The sequence below is a fragment of the Electrophorus electricus genome, chromosome 17 (genome assembly GCF_013358815.1).
Source record: "Electrophorus electricus isolate fEleEle1 chromosome 17, fEleEle1.pri, whole genome shotgun sequence".
In the NCBI taxonomy this organism is placed as follows: domain Eukaryota; kingdom Metazoa; phylum Chordata; class Actinopteri; order Gymnotiformes; family Gymnotidae; genus Electrophorus; species Electrophorus electricus.
This window is the reverse complement of record NC_049551.1, coordinates 12,361,946-12,382,512: the sequence shown is the minus strand read 5'-3', so window position 1 is coordinate 12,382,512 and position 20,567 is coordinate 12,361,946. Positions and strand designations below refer to the sequence as shown.

Below are 20,567 nucleotides of genomic sequence, written 5' to 3'. Positions count from 1 at the left end.
GCATTAAAGTTCCGTGTCATTACAGCAAACATTCCTAACATAAGTTGTATTTTTGTGCTCAAAACAATTAAGAACAAATACAAAGAATCTACCGAAGAGAGAATGGCACCACTTTTTGGAGCCTGTTTGAATCCCCTGGGAGAGGCTGACCCATATTCTAAACTAAGAGTCTGGAGACAGGTACATCGACGGCTGGAACAGACGCACTCTCAGACGAGCGGGGGGACTTATTAAATGGACCATTTTGGAAAATCCCAGATGACCTTGTACAAGAGTGAGGTTATACCCACTGAGCTTATCCTTTAAAAAGAGATACTTGGATTCAGCAAAGACAAAGTGCAATCGAGTCATTTATGCATAACCTGCAGCACAGACAAAGGCAAATTAGTAATGTTACATTATCCTTTAGGATTTGTGTCAATTCCAGCAAGGTAGACATGCTCTTAAAGAGCATGATAAAATGCTTATTTAAAAAGCTTACACACACATACCTTTTTATTGACTAGTGTAAGACATTGTGGGCATCATGGCTATTCCATATCACCCAAATCGACCACAAGACGTCAGTATTGAGCCAACTTCACACTGAGGCCAGAACAGCCCACCTTGGGTTTATCCTTCACTCTTTACAAATGAGCTGCTTACAGAAAGCCAAATAATGCAACTCCAGTCATGTGTAATTTATTTTAAAATGTGTTACACCTGTTAACAAATGATTTATTTTGCAACATGACAGCCAAAATTACTCCACACGGTTATAGTGTTTGTGTACCATATGTTGCTGTGAGGCGTGGGAAAACCAAAAATTTACAATTACCAGTAAAACACCACAAGATTAAACAAAGCAAAACACCACAAATCTGATCCAATTATCCCCCAAGATAAAGCCTCAGATAGAAATGTCTGTGGTAGTTGGTGCTACAGAAGGTTTTAGAAATGGCCAAGAGGTCACATATAAAATGAACACTGTGCACATTCTCAGAGCACTCCCATTAAATGTTGGTAGCAAAAAAACCAACAAAAACCCACTAACTTCATTAGTTCACCTCTCACCTCCTGCATTAACAACAGAGGTGAGATTTTTAGCTATTCCTGACACAGGTATTAGAACTGAACCACTAAAAGACTTGGTACAACCATACATTTAAAAAAAGAACCAAAACAATCACAGCTAGTACATACAAAGGTGCATCATTTTTTAAATGACAAGATTAATCTCTCACTTCATATAAAAGGGGAGTGTTTATATTTCATAGTTATCTGCATTGTGTAGTTAAATGTAACAGCACAGGCCAAACTGAATAAACAGTTCAATATTAATAACTAGTGTTGGCTTATGTTTTGACTTTGACTCTATACCACTGTACAGTACATTAATGTTAACAGTAAAATATAATTTAAGATTTATTATTTTCAAAAAATGGTACCAAATTTGTACAATATAATATTGTTGAATCAATATTTCCCCATATCATTTCAAGCATTCATAAAGGGTTCATAAACCCCTTAAAAAGTAGTCTAAGCAGAGCTGAGAGGAGTCAGATTTCTACACTTCTTCAGTATGAGATCCGTGTGTAAACAGAACCAGCAAAGCACATTTACTGTTATGCAAGTCAACAGTTTGTTGTACCCATGTCTGAGTCCTTTAACCTGTAGATGCTAGAGGGAACCTCCAGGTCCAGGGAAAGAACACAGAACAGTTAATCAGAAACGTCAAACTCGAGTTTAAGGGGCAGCAGACGTAACGGCAGGGAAATGTGAGTTTATGGTATGTAAAAACAGAAAAGCAGAAGCTTGAGAGAAACACAGTAAGCGAAAAGGTCCCCTGGCAAATGCCAGACCAGAGATGCCACGTCCACGGTGTACCCTGCTTGTTAAGACAGTGACTTTGGAACCTTGCTGAGTACAGGAGACAGATGCACGCAGCACCACCCATCCTAGAGACCCCAGCAAAGGCATCGCTCCACCCAGAGCACTACCCCGCAAAGACCTGGGGCTGGAGGGGCGGAGGCAGCAGGTCGCTGTCCGCGTTGTCGGCGTCGATGGCGGAAGCGTGTGGTTTGATCTCCAGCGGGTATTTCTCCAGGATCTCCTGCACCTCGCGACCCACGCTCTCCTGCCAGGAGCTGAGCTCGGCTTGCAGGCTGTGCGCCCCGTCCATCACCTGCTGCTGCCGCGTCTCCAGGGACGAGAGCAGCTCCAGGTTGCGGCGGAGCTGGGAGAGGGCGGGGCCGGCGTGGGGCCAGGGCGCCGCCTCCCCCGGCCCACGTGGGGACACCTGGCCACACATGTGGCGCTCAAAGTCCTCGGGACTCAGGTTCAGAGACTGGGCGTCCAGCTTCTCAATGAACGCCACTGCGCAGCACTGGGGCAGAGGGGGGGAGAAACCATTACTGAAAAGACCGCAGACATTCAACCACAGACCCAGACCCGACAAAGACATGGCCGACCACCTTCAGGACCTGGACTGTGAAGGACACATTACAAAATTCAAGGTAGGGACTTAAATACCACTGAAACAGACCGCTGGCCTTTTCACCAGAAAATAGCTATTTAAAAAAATAAATAAGCAATTGATAAAAAAATTAAAAATCGTTCTGCGGAGAATGCGAGAGAGGTCAGAGCAGCAACCGGCACTACGCAGCAGGGCCAGCGGGCCAGACGCGAGGCCTCACCAGGTTGGTGAAGTAGTAGCCGTCCTCCCCGGCCATCAGGCGACTCGGGGTGCAGAAGCGCGTGATGTACTGGATGTTGGAGTGGAGCCGCGGGGGGTTGGCCTTCAGCACGATATAGATGAGGGCGGGGAGGAAGTCGTCGGCAGACGCCGGCTCCCCCTTCGTCACCCTGATGGCGTTGAAGATGTGCTTACTGCAGCTGGTGATGCAGGCCAGCTTGTCCCTGGGCACACGTCTGGAGTCCATCTCGATGACGTCTGGGACGGCAAAAAGGCAAAACGTGTGCGCTTGGCGTTACTGGGGGTGACCGGGGGGGCAGACGGCAAAGCGCCGAAGGCAAGGGGGCAGAGTTTAGGGTCGGTGCGTGTGGCGCACGGAGTCAGTGCAAGGTCCACTCACCTGTGATGGCCTTCACGACACTGTCAGCCACTTCTGGGTTCTCTTCATCCATGGGAACACACAGCATCTGAATGGTTACCCAGTGTAACGCCCTGCAAATCCGGCACCATCAGAACGTGGAGCACCAGTTCACCCCCAACGCACAGACAGAGCTCAAACTCAGCGCCACAACTGAGCCAGCTAAAAGATTATTCCTTTGTTTACTCTGAAAAGACAACGCGTTCACAGGCCTCTGCTGGCAGATTGAACACCCAGGGAGGCGTGTCCACGCCCAGGGACTCACCGGATCCTGTGCTGCGTAGCCAGGTCTTTCTTCTCATCGTCTGTTGTCTCAGGACAGAAGACACTCTTATAGAGGCGAGTCATAATGTACTTCTCCACCTGATCCATCACCCGCTCCACCTTCTCGGAAGAGCCTAAAGAAGGCAGACCAGGAATCACGGGTGGAGAAAACTCATTTTTCATATTCTTCATTTGAGACACGAGACTAACGACAGAATTCTCTTATTGCTTAGTTAATATACCATATCTTGAACAGTTCTAGTACAAAATACCAGAACTTCTAAACACGGTTTTTGAATACAATGTCCATACTGAATAAAGAATATGAGAAACATCTGAACTTTATGTAAATGTCTGCCAGGTAAATGAGACAATGCAAAAGCTGAGAGCACTTAAGATAGTTATGAATGAATTTAGAGAATAAATGAACTGCATTAAAAGGTTATTGACTGACAGGACCATTCCTAATGACAATTTTAGATGTCTTTACATTTTATGTGTCAGGGTCTTTACATAACTGCCTGTGTGGCTGATGAGAAATCATTTGGAAATGTTTAATCAACAACAACCTAGGACATTAGATAATAAACCAAAATTAGATTTATCAAAGGAAAGCTGCGATTTTTAAAAGCAAAATTAGTTCAGTCATTAGTATAATTACAGCACAATCACTCAGAGCCACACCTTTAAAATGGGACATGAGGCGGTCAGACATGTTCTGGTAGAAATCCTGCACACACTCAGAGAGCTCATCCGCACCGAGGTCCTGAAAGATCAAAAGCTCATCGGTACTAAGGTCCTGAAAGATGACAAACCGACCACAACGGTGCAATTCAGCACACAGCCATAACGGCATTATGCCACAGCAGGTATGGAGACTCGAATAAATATTTCATTGACTGTGAATGCAGCTTTTCTTGTAATTTCCTGTAGATATATTTGTCCCTCTGTCCCCAGTGCATTCAGAGAGCCAAACAGCATGAAGCAGCAGCTGGGATTGAATCTCTCCACCTGTCAGCACAGCACAGAGGCACGGACCCCCACTGAGCCGGGAGGCGAGGCCCACTTCACCAGACGAGACGGAACACATTCAGCCTTACTGAACAGTATCTCACACCAGTGAATGCATTTTTTACCAATAAGCACTGTTTAGGGGTGGGTGAAACTGCATACATGTTTTTCTGCAAACCTACACACACACACAATATGCATCATAAAATTGAGCTCTTTTAAGGTTTTCTAACAACCTAGTACAGAAGAAACAATGCTACAGCAAAAAGGTTCCATTTAAAACGTGTTTTGTAAGTTTTCAGGTGATTTTTTTTTTTTTATGAGATGACATGCGAGGGCAAACCTTCTTCATGGCCATGCTCTCTATGAACAAACGACTCTGTTTATGGATTTCACGTCCTGGCTTCTGCAGGTTCTTTAGGAACTCCACAAATTCCCTCGACACACGTTCCGAGTCCACGCTGAGCTGCCGCGGAAATGATGGACTGTGCGACTTCGCCTCGTGACTGTCTGGGTGGAACACACACACACATACACACACACAAAAAACATCAAAGTGTGAATACACAAAGGTACGTTACAGCAGAGACGTGAGGTACTCCAGGAGTCTCCAGGAGTTCTAGTAAAGGTGATCGCTTGGACACCTCTGGGTAAACGGAGACTGCGTGAGTCGCATTTCTGCTTCCTATGAGGAATGCAGCTTTTAAAACTCACTTTAACAGTCTCGCTTATAAGAAGTGTGTGAATGGCGTGTAGTTTCCTGTACGCGGCCCTGGGCCAAGGGGCAGTGGACACCCACCTTTCAGCCGGGAAACGAGTGCTGACCGCCGCACGCATGACAGCATGATGAGACATCAGACACCAGTGAGCGCAAAGACACGTTACGCATTTTCTCTAGTGCACATGCGCACGCCCACACATCACAGCAAAGTCCAAAACCACATTTATGACAGTAAGCAGGCTGATGGCCAGCAGCTAAAAACCTCCCAACCACACGGCCAAGGCCTCAAAGTAAACACCAACGACGTATTACCACACCAGCAAGCCTGGGCATCATTTCCACACACACCTTTCCTCACGATCATTTATTTTATTTTGCTATAAATCTGTAAAAATGCAATTTTAAACATTTGCTTATTTGCACAAAAGTAAGTGCTTTGTGCTTCTTTCGCTGAAGCCCAGAATGCAGGTAGTGTTCTGTGATGTTAGCTGCTGCGCATCATAAACCCCGCCGTGAGCCCAGGTTCCAACGGGGTAAGAGAATGATTCCACCCGCCCAGCCTGACCAGAGTCACACGGCAGCTCCAAAGAGACGTGACGGATCCTCTGTACTTGGTTTCCCAAAACCACTGCAGTGGTAAAAATGTGATGTGCCAGAGGAAGCCCAACATTGCAGCAGCGTCCATCTCAACGGAATCTTACGACGCTGTCCACAGCTCTGGTGCTTTTGGGAAACCAGGCCCAGAGGGCCCCCATGTTCCTCTGTGCCTCAGTCCACAGGGATCATACGAAGCACTCGAGCGTCACCTCAAACGAGGAGGCCCACAGGCCGGGCCTGCCGAGGGGGCGGGGCCGGGGGCCCCCGTTACCTTCTGCGGGGGAGCCGATCTCCCAGGGCTGCGTAAAAATGCCCCTCAGGTCCCGCAGGAGCGCCTCCCCGTGGCTCTCCCTCCTGCCCTGCGACTTCTCCTGAATTCTCTCTCCCTCAGAGAACACTGGGACAGACCCGGGGCAGGCGGGTGGGGTCGTGGGTGGGGTGACAGTGGGGATTGGTGGAGGAAAAAGAAAGAAAGAGAGAAATGCAGGTGGAGTGATGGTGAAATTTTGTTTTAAAAAAAGGAAACGAAAAATGAAATGATGAGAAATTCTGCTCGCTCACTCAAAGCACAAAGGGAAGCGAAATCATAACGAGCAAACGGCATGTGAGTGGAGAAAGAAAACATGGTTAAACACAAAACGTTATCTGCATTTCGCTTTAGCGCATTCTCCGACAATAACCAGGCCTTCGGTGCTTACGCGGGAGAGCAGCAGGAAGAGGGAAAACAACAGAAAGGGTTTTGTGACGGGACGCGATGCCCGCAGGAGACAGAGCGGGTGCAGTTTCTGGGAAAGGATGGAGGTGGTGGTGCATGAGTGGACTGTGGAGTTTTAGGAAGGAGGACTGGTCCACAAAGTCCGAGGAAGAATAACCAGACGTGAGCTGTACTGGACTCCAAACGTTAGGCTCTGATAGCAGCTGATAAGAGTTATACAGGAAGTGCGGTCCATCTCATTCTTCTTTTAGTAACCTCAAACAACAAAGAAAATTAGACCTCGGGGCTCTAGAAGTGGCTCACAGTGTACAGAAAGAGATGAGCAAGACAATTTAATCTCATCTTCTTGCAAATGAAGGTTAAAAAAAAAAAAAAGACCACAGTGGGAAAGGCACAACCAGCCTGATAGTGGCCGGATCGTCCGATAGGTCCTCTCCCGGAGAGCTTCGTACCTTTCTTGGGCGCTGCACGAGAGGAAGGACTGAAGAACTTCTTCACCGTGGTAACCTTGCGAGTCTTCTCGTTGGTCTTCTTCTCTTCAAACTTGGAGAATGGTGCGAGAGAGGGTGGAGTCTGGGAGGTCTGGGACCGAGGCGTGGCCTGGGAGCCGTGGCTGCTGGCGTAGGCGGCAGCATCCTCCTCCCTCTGCAGCCTGCAGTGCAGAAAACAGCCTGGACTGAACACCAGTACCCACAAACCCCTGCACTCGGCCTGGATTGACCGCTAACTACACTACATTGACGGTAACTAAATGAGACCGCCGTTTTTGGCCTAGAGTTGGTGAAATTTGCTCTTTGGCAAAGTTTCTCTCCTGACACGCACCTTAAAATTATAATGACATCACATGGGGATATACTGACAGTCTAAGAGATTTTTTGGAAAACTGTATGCACATGATAATTAAATGTTATTTGTACAGCATTATTAAATGCTATACACACACACACACACACACACACACCACTCAAATGCAAGTCTAAAGAGATGGAATACATCATTACAAACTCTATCAAATTAACCAAACTGCCTGACAAACACATTAAAAAAACTATGATGGCTTTGATCACTGTGTAATAAATTCATATTGTGAAACAGTATTTTTAATACTAGGTTATCGTACCATAAATCTTTCAAAACATAACAACAACATCTCTACCACCAACATTCATATTCCTGTGCTCAGCTTGGACTGTCCAATAGAGCAGTGCGTCCAAAGGTCCATCAACATGCTACGAATAAAGACAAAAGGTAACAGCATAAGGAGGTCCACAGATATTTTCATCACTGTCTAACTGAGGTGAGAGTCTGACGGTGCTGTGTGGTCCTGTGCGGGCCCACTCACTTCTCTGCCAGGGCCCAGTCCTCCTGGATCTGTCTCTGGCGCGCTCGCTGGTACTCCTCCCGCCAGCACTTGGAGCACAAGCCCTGCCATGCTGCGTTGCCATAGTAACCGCAGCCTTTCTTACACAGCAGCTCCGATTGGTCCACATGGATCCCTCTGCGTTCAGAACGCTGACTCATCGTGTGCTGGAGCTGCGCTGGGTAAAGCCTCAGGGAACACAGAAATCTGACTGCGTTTACACCAGCTCCTTTAGGCCGATTCGGAGAGGAAGCAAAAAAAACAAAAAACGGGTGATGGCGCGAGTGTAAACACCGTGGATCGAATTATTCACTTCCACAACTGAAACTAAATGAGCGACATCTAAATGAGAGCAGGACATCCAGCCTGAACAGTTGATAGCCAGAAAAAAAGAACATTCATTCCAAATGAGGTTGAAAAGGCCTCGTGGAATTTAGTTCTCACTGCAGATCGGACACTCAAGCAAAATTTTTTTTTTTTGCAATAGCCAGCACAATACAATGCAGACTTGCTGACACTGCACCTCTAACTACAGAAACGAGTTGCTTTGCGAGTTCAAATCTTTCTGAAAGTTCAAAGGGATGGGCGCACAGATAGCGACGTGTATCTGAGTACACGCTTGCTTCAAAACGTGGTGAATTCTTATGGTGAAGAGTTCTCTCTGCTAGAAAACATCACATTTGTACAATATTTATCTATTCTGACCTTGGGGCATTGCAGCACAGTCTGGTGTTTTCCAGATATCACATCATAGAGACCACATCAGCGTCTCAGTTGTTTGATCGGCTGATTAACTGAATCCAATATGTTGCAACCCAACAGGGACTTGTTAACTAATCTGCTGAATAACTGAATCTAGTATGTTGCAACCCAACAGGGACTTGTTAACTAATCGGCTGATTAACTGAATCCAGTATGTTGCAACCCAAGAAAACAGAACTAAGCGCAAATTTATCTTAGCTATGCAACCTTTTCATGTCAATACTATCTGCTGCTAGCTCAAGCTATCTTGTAAACACTGGTGTCGGAAGACGACATTGTTTCATGAAATATGTACATGAAAGCTAATCTGTTAACAATGTAAAGTGCTGTTTGTCATTAACTTGCTGGGATAATTGACAAAAACACAAAGTTATATTACGAAGTGAGCTAACGCTAGCTAGCCTAGCTAACCATGTTCAAAGCTAATTGATAGCCTGCAAGCACACTATTTAGCTGCAATTCGTTACTAAAGCGCAGCATTCTGACTTAGTTCACAAACCTCAGCAATTGTCATTCGTATAAACAAATGAAAAGGCATAAACACAAAACCATGCAGAAACGCAGCGACCTCACCTGCTCTACCAGCTCCACGTCCCCAGCGCAACCACACAGTGAGATCACTTCTGTGCGACAGCGTCTCACCATCACGTGGGCGGAGAGAACGTAAACACCAACATCTAGAAAGTAAACACCAACAACTGTCTCACTACCTCAACAGCACGGACTTATGGAAAGCCATCGGGTCAAAGTGTGTGGAAATTAACGTTCTAGCACGATAGTTGGCATCCAATTGTCATATTTTATATTTATATATTATTTTAAATTCTAAAATGGATTTATGGTAACTTGACAAAAACGTTTCCCCTTAACGTTTTTTTTTTCTCTAAGTAAAAGAAAGCCGTAAATTAATATGCATCTTAGTAGCAAACAGATCCGACGTCGACATCTGGGTATCTGAACAGGCTACAAAGCAGGGATTTACAACCAACGATGAAAGTGTAAAAAAAAAAAAAAAAAAACCCCCAAAAAACCAAAACACTTTTTATTTGAATGACTACCGAACTCACCTACGATCACTGCTAGGATGTCCCTAACTCAATGAAATATTTATCTGTAGACTATCATAGTGATGTCTAACTAACCATCTGAAGAAATGGATGTTTTTGTTGTTTAATTGATCTAATGATGATATTCTATATTCTTGTAGCAAAAGATCTCAATAGTCTAATTAATTTAGCATGTTAAATGCGGTGTAGCAGCAAGGGTTGAAAACGTGTTGTTCAGATTGAGAGTTCCTGTCCAGTGAGCACACAGGAGCCAACAGCAGGTATCACTTACCCTCCTGATGAGATTAAAGACTGTCGCCGGATGTCATGGAAACGACCTAGGCTGCGTTTAGATGTTTCCTGCGAATAGTCTGAATAGAGTTACTCATTGTTTCTCATGATTAACATGGATACTTCTGAAATGGATTGCATCAGTTATTTCGTAAGTCACTGCTCATATAATTGCATCAATCTTGTAATTTTATTGCCACTCGGATGATCAAAGGATGTTAGAAATTAGAGGAATAGCTACTGGCAGGTAGCAGTCTAGGGATTGTATCTCATGTTTTTTCAGATTGTATAGTTAAATGGATTTTACGAACACTTAATTATCCTTGAGTCTTAATTGTTTTTAAGATAACTCTTTATTGATCCAGAAGGACATTGCAGACAACAATTAAACAGTTTGTCACCGAAAAAAAAACCTGTCTAAATTTCATTTTGATAGAACTCCATAGTGAACCTGTAGAGAACAACTGGTTCATCTTAGCACACTGCGTACAGAAAAGAAAGCCTAGACATTGTTTTCTCCACTCTGCAGAAGAATCTGTTCACGTCTCCCCAGTGGTGCAGCTGGCTCAGATATTCGTCCTAAATTATAGTGGCTGACTTCGCACGATTCTCTGTTCAAAATAAGCCTACTTTGAAGTCACAGTCTGAAGTGGCACTTCCACTATGCAGATAAGGGTATTCTTGCAATAACTGTAAACATGCCTGCTGTATAGCCCATTACCTGTATGTCTAGTTAAATTTAGAACTCCAGGTTGTTGTTGTTGTTTTTAAACTTAATTTGCAGTGTGTCCTTTTCATGTGACTTCTGAGGTACAATAAGAATTGTCAATGATGAATTCATGTACAAATATATATATACCTGGATGGAAGGTCGTTTATGGCGAAATCAGTGAAACACGCACACTACTTGCTCACACATATGAAACACTTTCCCATAAATAGCCTCCTGCTTACATTTGCGTATGACAACATACCCTTGCGTATTAAATGCATTTACACATTAATTAATTCGCTGGAGCGTAAACAGAGTCTCACTATGCTTGTGTGGCCGCAGGTCTTACGTTGGTTTAACTGTAAACACCTGATGAGTTATGGACATTTGAAAATGTCCCCGCCTTTCATTTATATTACCTGTGGCTTGTTAACACTCATTAGTACATGTATTTAAACCCAGTTTTTGTTCCGTCTTGTGGCTGGTTATTATGCCTGTGTTTATTGTTCTATGTAGTGTATTACCATTTAGCCTGTTTAGTGATTTCATGTTTTACTTTGTGTTTGTTTTATCATGTTTCCTACAACTTTGGTAAATTTGCGTCCGCCTCATATTAGCTCCACGCTACAACAAAAATCTCCTCTAGACTCCCATGGGCATAATTTCAAGATTGTGAAATGCTGCCAGGAACTAATAATGTACTGCTAATGATGGGTATAATCGCTGGGCTATTGAATTAAATTTTATGGTGCCTACTCAAAAAAAAAAAAAGAAAAAAGTATAGCTATCTTATTTTACTTAGTAAATACTCTTATCCTCGTCAGGTTACATATTTATTAGTATGGAGTTTCGAGGTGCACCTTACATCTGAAGTACAGTTCTAATTGTACTTGACTTGGGATTACTTTACTGCTCCATTCATATTGATTCTTTCCTCCATATCACTGCTGTGACTATTCATCTTCCAAGCAATCTTCATCTGTAATCTGCATTCGCTTCATATAGAAACATTTCTGGGAAATTAAAAATCTTGATAATTTACAAAATTATATATATAAATAAATAAAATGAAAGATTGTTAAATAGATTAGTCTTGTGGTTATGCGATGAGAGGGTGGATGAGTTTGGCTTTTTTTTGGGCAGCTAATCTGTCTTGCTAGAGAAACATGAAAAGCAGAGCTCATAGGCCCCACAGGTAAACTACCAAACAGTTTTTGGGCTAGTAGTGCCGCAAAGCTACTTCTATAGAGGTGGCCAACATAACACTTGGACTTCATTTAATGTCAGTTTACAAAATTTCATACTTCATCCAAAAATGATAAAATGCCACTTTATGAATATGCATAGTCACTTACAGCTTTCTGTTTAGAGGATAAAAACATCTTGACTTTTTTTTGTAATGTTAATGTTAACACAAAGAAATTGTCTCTGTTACAAACGTTCAGTAAAGTGATAAAGTATCAACATTAAAATGTTAATATATTAAAAGCATTTCCATACTTTTTTTTTTTGCCCCAAAGAATTGTCATATGTGACAGCTATGATTATCATCATCTTACCTGTGGGCTGTACAGGTATGACAATCAACTTGCCTGTGATCTTAAATTAGGAACATTTGTTCTCTCCCTGCTTAAATCAACAAACATAACCATACATCATAAAAATGTCAAAATATACATAATTTATTTTTAGCACAATAAAGCATTACCATAACATTGTTGAATATACATTACATTTCACTTCATTAACAGCAGGGTGCTAGCAGTTAACCTTCAGCCAAAAAGTCCCAATGAACCAAAATGCAGAATCTGCTCGTGGTGGCCAGTGAAATGCAGATTTCTCGGGCTAGTCGGAAAATTCTACGGCCGACACACGCTGAGAGTTCATGCAACCGCCGAGGTCTTTGCTGCCCTCAACGCTGAATAAAAACAACAGTACGAGACATAGGCATGACAACTCCATCACATGGCTACAGTTGAACTGTTCCTTAGTGCTAATGACGTTTGTCTAAATATTAATCTCAGTAAGAAGTTATTCTCCTTTAATAAGGCATGAGAGCTACATCCTCCCCAGAAAGAAAATAATGCCATTAGAAGCAGACAGATGAAGCAAACCAGACCAGCAGTGTGGGAGGTAACCTTAACTGGAATAAGGTGACTAACAGTCCATTTAGTGCAGCGTTTCTTAGCATACGCTTTAGTTCACAATTTAAAAAGTATTACACAGATCCAGCTGAAGCAAACTGGTATGCATTCTAAATTATATCCCTTTGCAAAGCAAACATATGATATGAGACTTCTATAAATAACATTTATGACTTTTGGCAGAGAGCAGAATTTGTGTGTTTAAATATCAGGTGCCTTATAAGCCTTCAGGCTTAAAAAGATTACTTCTTGTGAATAGTCTTGCATGTCCTGTTGGAAGCAGCAGTGCAAAGAAAATGAATTAAACCAAACAGACATGACAGGGATGAAGTCTTGACCAAAAGGTATGACCAAACCCAAAGCAAAAACAAATACATCACAACCGAGTGACTCACAATCTGGCTGAACTGAGTGATCCAACCCTCTCTGGAGCTACATTCACAGTGGGATTACCACAGAAACACATGGTGTGTAGACTCAGACTCAAAAAGCTGCACCACATCACAAAAGACAACACTGTCCACTGTTCCAGAAGAGTAAGAATCTGTTCCAGATGGTGGTGGGGGGGGGGAGACAATACTAATTCAAATGTTGAAATACATGATGCCACTACTTATAAACTTAAGAATAAAGAATAATTACCACGAGGAGAAACTTTTGGATTGCAGACTACAACCAGTGCAACAGATCTCACAAAGTCCTTTTATAAGGAGCTTTGCAACTTAAATGGTAAGCAACAGGTGTGCCGCATCTCTGTGGCTCCTACATACGCCTGGCCTGCTGCTGTTACCCTCCTTCACCACCAGGTGATTTTAAACTCATAGATGGGCCTCTTGCAGTAGTAGTGGTTGATAAGGTGCTTGTCGCACACCCCGATGCACTGCTGGTCGGCGGCGATGCCGCGCTCTGCCAGGTCGCTGACGATGCAGTGCAGCAGGTCGTAAACGTCCGCCACGGCCTCCCACGGCCCAAATGAGACATCCACCTCGCAGTGGTGCTCGAACAGCTTGGTCTCGCTCTCCGAGCGCTCGAAGCGCAGTGTGTTGAACGACGGGCGCTCGTACGGCGTGATGGGCATCTCCTCCTTGTACACGCAGATCTTCAGCTTGGCGAAGCGCGCCTTCCTCTGCATGGCGCGCAGCTTTGCGATTTCCACGATCCGCTCCAGATTCTCTACAGCGCGACACACAAAGACACGACGAAGGCCAAACTTGAACATTTAGAGGACGGTGCTTGTAACCAGAAGCGGCAGCGGCGTGCCCTCAAAACACATCCGTCTCTGAGCACAAAGAAGATTACAACAATGACAGGAACATGGATCCAAAGTTAGCGCAAAGACATCTCACGCTGGAGTTGTCTTGGAGCCAGTTATACCCGCATCCTACCTTTATAATAGGGCAGGAGGTCAAGGAAAGCCTGTCTCACTTTCTCTCCAGTCAGAGGCTGGGTATCCTCCAGGCTTTCCAACAGGGGTCCAATAGCATAGAACTGGGCCTCCTTGTGCACGGCGCGCACTCTGTCCCGCTGGGGCAGCTGCCCTTCACGCAGGAAGTTCAGAATGTCCCTGCACTCAGGATAGCACAGAACAAGGGACATATCACATGAATGCAGATACACACACACAATTATTTTTTCAAAATTAAGCAGTTACAAACTGATTAAATGGTATAGGGAAAGTGCACAGGTTGCTGCAGCACATAGTAAATAATGCTGTGTTTGTACGTTTATAGTAAGGAATAAACAGAATGGATCTATAGGGAGTCTTGCACTGATGTCTCTACCTCCCTGTGCTTGGGTTATCCAACAGACTAGGGAGTCATGACTAAATCTAAACCACACACACTTCACTGAAAACTGGTTAGGTAGGAGCCACACTCCAGTAGGGGTTGTGTTAGGTGTTATCAGGAAGGTGTGTTGTTCTCCGATGGGTGTGGTGTTTAGTGTTCGCCAGTGGGGGTATTGCGTGGCGTTCTCCAGTGGGAGTATTGTTAAGCGTTCTCCAGTGTATGGGTTCTTGAGTGTCCTCTGACAGGGATGTTGTTGAGTGCTCTCCAGTAGGGCTGTTCTTTAGACTCGGTAAGCACTCACCCAAAATAAGTCCCGTCACGGTCGATGAAGTAGCGGCCCTCAGCATCCCGCGGGACATGGTGTCGTCCGCTAAACATGGCCGCCAGCATCGTATCTTCATAACGGCGCAAGGTGGATAGGCGCGTGGTGAACAATGTCCCACCTACGTTGAGGGAAATCACCTCAGGAAACTGCAGGATGCAGGAAAGAGAGAGAGAGAGAGAGAGAGAGAGACAGAGAGGAGAGAGAGAGAGAGAGAGAGGGAAAGGCCATTATTATATTGCACAGGATTCTAGTTTAATGGTGTCTAAAGCTTAGTTCCCCACCTCTCTCTCAGACAACGTGGAACGTGGGGCCAAGAATTAAGTGAAGAACGTAGGGGCAGATGACACAGGCGGACACCAGCGCTGCTTCCTCTGACATTTCTCTGCTGCTCTCTGGTGGGGTAAATCCTACTGCAGGCACAGCTGGTGTTCCTGCTGTAACCGATGGTCTACTTCTGCTCTCTGTCAGACACGCCCTTTATCTTTTGAGCATCGGCTACTTCTCACGCTAGGCAGCAAAATTAAATCTCTTAGATCAGGACTTGATGACTAAGATGGATGCTACAGTTCACAGCGCCACACAAGTCTTGAAGTTCCAGATGTGGATGCACCTTCTGCCCAGCGATTGGTAGACACTCACCATGTCCTCTGTCTCAGTTCCTGCCTCCCTTAAGTCTTGCTTCCCTTGATCCCATATACACCCCTGAAAAAAATGATGGTTTCTCACTCTAGTGATGTAGGTCTCATGATTAAGACAACTCTTTAATCATCCTAAAATGATGCAGTATCTACTCAGACCCGAAGCTCTAGCTGGTATTGCCGCTGTTCCTGCCTCTCTGAAGGTACAAGATATTCTCGTTCCATGTCCTAGTAGCCCATGTACCACTCCTGTCTTTTCTGTTAAGCAACCAGGCCAAGACAAGTTGGAGTTGTGTTCTGGGTTTGTGAGTTGTTAATGGTGTAGTCATTCCCGGCTTGCCTGTTGTTCCCCAGGCTGCCACCATTCTAGCCATAAAGCCAAATGGTTTCCTGTTGTTTATTTGTGCAGTGCATTCCTCTATGCGCTGGTTGACCCAGTAATCAGAACCCTTTTGCTTTCACGCTTGGCTATGACAGTTTGCCCTGGGGTATCCTTTTGATTGTGGTCTCACTGAGGTGCGACTCTGGTCTCACTGAGGCTCGCTCACTTCTTCTGGTCCTCATTTCTAATTGCGAGCAGGTCAAAGTTCTATTAGATGTTATTCCATTGTCTTCTTAATCAGCTGTTGCTAAATGCAAAGCCATCACTAATGCCTCGGATCTATAGTGGCAACATCAAAGCATGTCTTGCTGCTAAGGCTTCAACATTTTTGCTTCCTACACAACCCTGTCAGTTTCCCAGTTTCCACATCCGTTATACCCGTCTCTCTTGAAGATGTTGCTGCCCTTAAAGAGAAATGGACATGAGCAGATTACAGCTTTAACCTGATGGAGTGGCAACAGTGGAGAAGCTACAGACAATGATGGAAAAGGGAGCCAGGTACCTAAAAACATCAGACGTTGCCCGATAACTGTGGTGCAAAAAATAAATAAATAAATAGTATCTCCTCCTCTGTACAACTTGCCGGTATGTTTTTACCATAACAATATTACTACAACAACTATAATGCTACAACAATATTATCCATTAACACCTTTGGAGACAACGAATTAACTACAGTGTCACAACATGAATTAGGTCTATATTATTTGAAATACTGATTTTTAAAAGGCTTGGGAAATATCGATTGGACAAAGAGCATTCACACTAATCACAGAATTCTGACATTTATTACACGGTTTCTCAAAAGTATCTTCACTGTTAAATCTTCACCAATAATACAACACTTAGGTTAGCCCAGAGCTAACATGATCTGACAAATATGCGATGTGAGCCAATTAGACCAGCCGCCTATTCGATCCTCGGGCTGGAGAGCCAATCAGGTTTAAGTAAACGGGACGAGAACATATTTAATACTTCTGCTGTAATCGAATCCACGAATTAGACGGAAACGCTGAGTGGTATGTGATTAATGGGTGATTAAACGGTAAAATATTGTGACAATAAACAAGTGGCATAGGGAAAATTGAGCGATGCTTATTAGATGAGCTGAGACAGCCTAAGTCACCGTTCTAAGTTACAAGCACACGCCGGCCAGTTTACCTCTTGCGATGCGTTAAAGGTGTGCAGGGACTTCCCTATGGTCCGATTAGGCGTCGACACTGCAGGCACACGGAACTCCTTTTCCGCAGCCTCCGAATTCGACATGACATCCCCCGCTTCGTCGGCCTCTCTCGCCTCTGAAAACACCACCATCACTCTCGGCTGAGGGACCGCCCGTCCCTCCTGAGCGAACCTCCTCACTCGTGAAGAAGCCATGGGCAGCGGGCTGAAGGCGAGCGCGGGTGGCTCTCCCTTTGATGCCTCGCCGGATCCATTCTGCTGCATGCACACCAGACCCGAGTTTGCTTGCTTATTGTGCAGGTTTTAGGCTAGAGGTTAGCAACCGGGTCGCTTTGCACAGCAAGACGCCAGGGTAAAGAGGTGGAGGGTGTAGTCTCGATGCCAGTTGCCTTGAAGTGGAGGCTAATCGTACTGCTAGGTGGATGCAGCGAAGCCCCGGAGCTGTGCTCGCACTGACGCCCTAAATAACCCAGAAAACAGCTCGGGTACATACGTCCGTTGAGTATGCGACGGCATACTGTGAGCGTGGGCACTACGCTAAAGGCGTAAAGGCATACGGATTTACAGCGTACGTAACTTGTGTGCTCACAAGTTATTGGGCCCGAGACCATGTCGATAGTGTTAATTGATTGGACATATTAAATGCTATGGTAATACAGTAATGGTTAACAACGATACATCCTGTCAGTCAAATGTTTTTTCCGCAGGAAAATATATATATATATATATATATATATATATATATATATATATATATATATATATATATATATAAAGATGTGTGTATATGTTTTATTTTATTTCTACATATTGCATATTGCTCAGTGTATCACGGGACCACAGTTCGCATTAACTGCGACCGTATTTGATAACATCTAGGTCTGTGAGTTTTCCATTTACTTCTTCATTGCAATGTCCAATTGCACCTTTGGTTAACTGACGCCAATCTCAGTCTTTTGGAAACAAAACAAAACTGGCCTAATAATACAGTATAGTAAAGTTTATTCCTACTGACGGCCCGACTTACAAAGCTGTCATGACGTACCACAAACACCCCGGGCGTCTGGCCTATTACAGTTATTGAAATTCCTTCCTTCACCCTAATAGGACAAATTCGTCCTTCACTCTGATTGGTCAAATTCCTCCTTCACCCTGATTGGGCAAATTCCCATCGCTGGCCCAAGAAACCGAGTGTTGAAAGGCTGCATGATTTTTTGTTTATTTATTTATTTTTTTTACCGGAAGCAAAATATTTTCTCGATCTCCGCACAATGGCGGAGGTTAGGTTACGTTTAAGAGCCCCTGAACGTTTAAAGTATTCTCGTTTTCTACCTTTCGCGGTGGGAGGTAAACGTGCAGTAACGATAGTACCGGTTGCGCTCGCATTCACGTTACCTCGGCGAATGACCGGAAATGACGTCTCGTCAGTCCGAGGCTCACGCGGCCGGCTGGCCGTTCTGACCGACTCAACTAAGCGTGTTGAGCCCGGTGTTCCGAGGGATACCAGCTGCGGAAGAGGCGCACGGAACGTTTCCGTGGACTGTCTTCCTAGACGTGCTCCGGAATGGGTTGCTTTGCGTGACCGTGTCGACCCGAGCGCGCCGTCGACCGGGAGCCGCTCGAGCGCGAGCAGAAGTGGAGCGGGACGTGCCGCGGGCGCAACGCGTCGGTTCAGCTCCGATGCGCGTCTGAGAGGACAGAACGGCGGCGCGAGCGACAGCGCGAGCCGAGACCCCCCGCCGCGTACGTCAGAGACGGCGTACTACAAGCTTCTCGAGGTGTCGCCGAGCGCTACCCAAGCGCAGATCAAAGCCGCGTACTACCGACAGTCGTTCATCTGTCATCCCGACAAAAACGCAGGCAGCGAACACGCCACGCTTCGCTTTGCCCAGGTGAGCGAGGCGTACAACGTGCTGGGCAATAAAGCTCTCCGGAGGAAATACGACCGAGGGCTCCTCGATCGGGCCGAAGCGCAGGCGCCCGGCGGAGCCTCCTCCGCCCGGGGGGCCGCCGGTGAAGCGTCGCGTTCGGACGCGTACCCGCGCCGCGCCGCCGCCTTCGACTTCGACGCGTTCTATCGCGCGCACTACGGCGAGCAGCTGCAGCGCGAGAAGGAGCGGCGCGACCGGAGGGAAGAGGTCATGAGGAAGAGGATGCAGCACAATCGGGACTGGGGAGTGTTCAGAATGGCGGAGGTCACGGTCTGGATGATGATGGCCATGGCGGCTGGTATTCTGCTGAGTCTGAAAGCAGATTAAAGAGACGGGCGCTTATAACGGCAACCATGACATGCTCGTAACAGTGAGCGTTACATGTCACCAAACGTGAACGCGCAATATCTGAACTGTTTGCCTTAAAAATAAAGGATATGAGGAAAAATAAAGTTAATTTGCTTAGATGAACAAACATTTTACAGCAGCAATGAGCTGTTAAGAGTCCAGTGGACCTAGCTGCTGCCTGGAGGTTTCCCTGTAACAAAGCTGTTTGAGACCTTGATAAAATGAAATATGAGTGAAATATTATATTGTACAAGTTGAGTTTTTAAAAATATTTTTGACCCAAAGAAGATCTTAATCTTAATGGCATAGTGTGTTCTAGTCCTCTGTGGCCTTAGAGCATTTGGTTAATAGTAAAACAGGTGCTTTCATATTTAACTACTACATCTCTTCTGAATAATTAAGCAATTTGTGGAATGTTTATTACGCTCAGGTTAGCCCCTCACTTAGTGCACAAATAAATTTTTTTCACATTCAAATCCACTGCACACTCACAAGCTTCTTGTTTTATTAACTGCATTATTAAACCAATTTTCTAGCACTGTATCCATTGTCAGGTTTAGTAGTACTGCATGTATGTGTATCCATTGTATGTGTATCCATTTAGTAGTACTGTATGTGTGTACAGCCATCATCACATTTAGTTGTACCATATATATATATATATATATATATATATATATGTGTGTGTGTGTGTGTGTGTGTGTGTGTGTGTGTGTGTGTGTGTGTGTGTGTGTGTGTGGCTCTTGTCAGATTTAGTAGTACTGTACATGTGTACAGACAATGTCAGGTTTATTAGTACTGTGTGTGTGTGTGTGTGTGTGTGTATAACCTGTCAGGTTTAGTAGTACTGCATGTGTGTGTCCATTGTCAGGTTTAGTAGTAGTGCATGTGTATGTCCATTGTCAGGTTTAGTAGTACTGCATGTGTGTGTCCATTGTCAGGTTTAGTAGTACTGCATGTGTGTGTCCATTGTCAGGTTTAGTAGTAGTGCATGTGTATGTCCATTGTCAGGTTTAGTAGTACTGCATGTGTGTGTCCATTGTCAGGTTTAGTAGTAGTGCATGTGTGTGTCCATTGTCAGGTTTAGTAGTAGTGCATGTGTGTGTCCATTGTCAGGTTTAGTAGTAGTGCATGTGTGTGTACAGCCATCGTCACATTTAGTTGTACCATATGTGTGTGTGTGTGTGTATCTGTTGTCAGGTTTAGTAGTACTGTGTGTATATAGCCCTTGTCAGATTTAGTAGTACTGTATGTTTGTA

At 44.8% G+C, this 20,567-nt stretch overlaps 3 protein-coding genes across 5 annotated transcripts; 1 reads left to right on the top strand and 2 right to left on the bottom strand.

Annotated features, from left to right (window-relative positions):
* Positions 1-656: 656 nt before the first annotated feature.
* rabgef1 (RAB guanine nucleotide exchange factor (GEF) 1) lies at positions 657-9,199 on the bottom strand. 3 transcript variants are annotated; one of them, XM_027032745.2, is made up of 10 exons: positions 9,096-9,199; positions 7,743-7,989; positions 6,853-7,052; positions 5,957-6,082; positions 4,711-4,877; positions 4,041-4,122; positions 3,358-3,490; positions 3,075-3,166; positions 2,676-2,932; positions 657-2,365 (listed from the first exon to the last, which is right to left on the bottom strand). In XM_027032745.2, the coding sequence occupies exons 2-10, from the start codon at positions 7,919-7,921 to the stop codon at positions 1,976-1,978; spliced, it is 1,626 nt and encodes a 541-aa protein (XP_026888546.2). In that variant the 5' UTR covers positions 7,922-7,989; positions 9,096-9,199; the 3' UTR covers positions 657-1,975. The 3 variants fall into 3 exon arrangements, with proteins under 3 accessions (XP_026888546.2, XP_026888548.2, XP_026888549.2); XM_027032747.2 differs by lacking the exon at positions 5,957-6,082 and having other exon boundaries at positions 1,976-2,365; XM_027032748.2 differs by lacking the exons at positions 7,743-7,989; positions 9,096-9,199 and adding an exon at positions 7,564-7,676 and having other exon boundaries at positions 1,976-2,365.
* A 3,032-nt stretch (positions 9,200-12,231) lies between these two features.
* On the bottom strand, positions 12,232-17,710 carry kctd7 (potassium channel tetramerization domain containing 7). Its single transcript, XM_027032749.2, has 4 exons — positions 17,009-17,710; positions 14,804-14,973; positions 14,101-14,279; positions 12,232-13,888 (listed from the first exon to the last, which is right to left on the bottom strand). Exons 1-4 carry the CDS (start codon positions 17,291-17,293, stop codon positions 13,512-13,514), a joined length of 1,011 nt encoding a protein of 336 aa, XP_026888550.2. The 5' UTR covers positions 17,294-17,710; the 3' UTR covers positions 12,232-13,511.
* A 114-nt stretch (positions 17,711-17,824) lies between these two features.
* Positions 17,825-19,846, top strand: LOC118242818. The gene has a single exon (XM_035535243.1). It carries the CDS (start codon positions 18,301-18,303, stop codon positions 19,285-19,287), a length of 987 nt encoding a protein of 328 aa, XP_035391136.1. The 5' UTR covers positions 17,825-18,300; the 3' UTR covers positions 19,288-19,846.
* Positions 19,847-20,567: the final 721 nt, after the last annotated feature.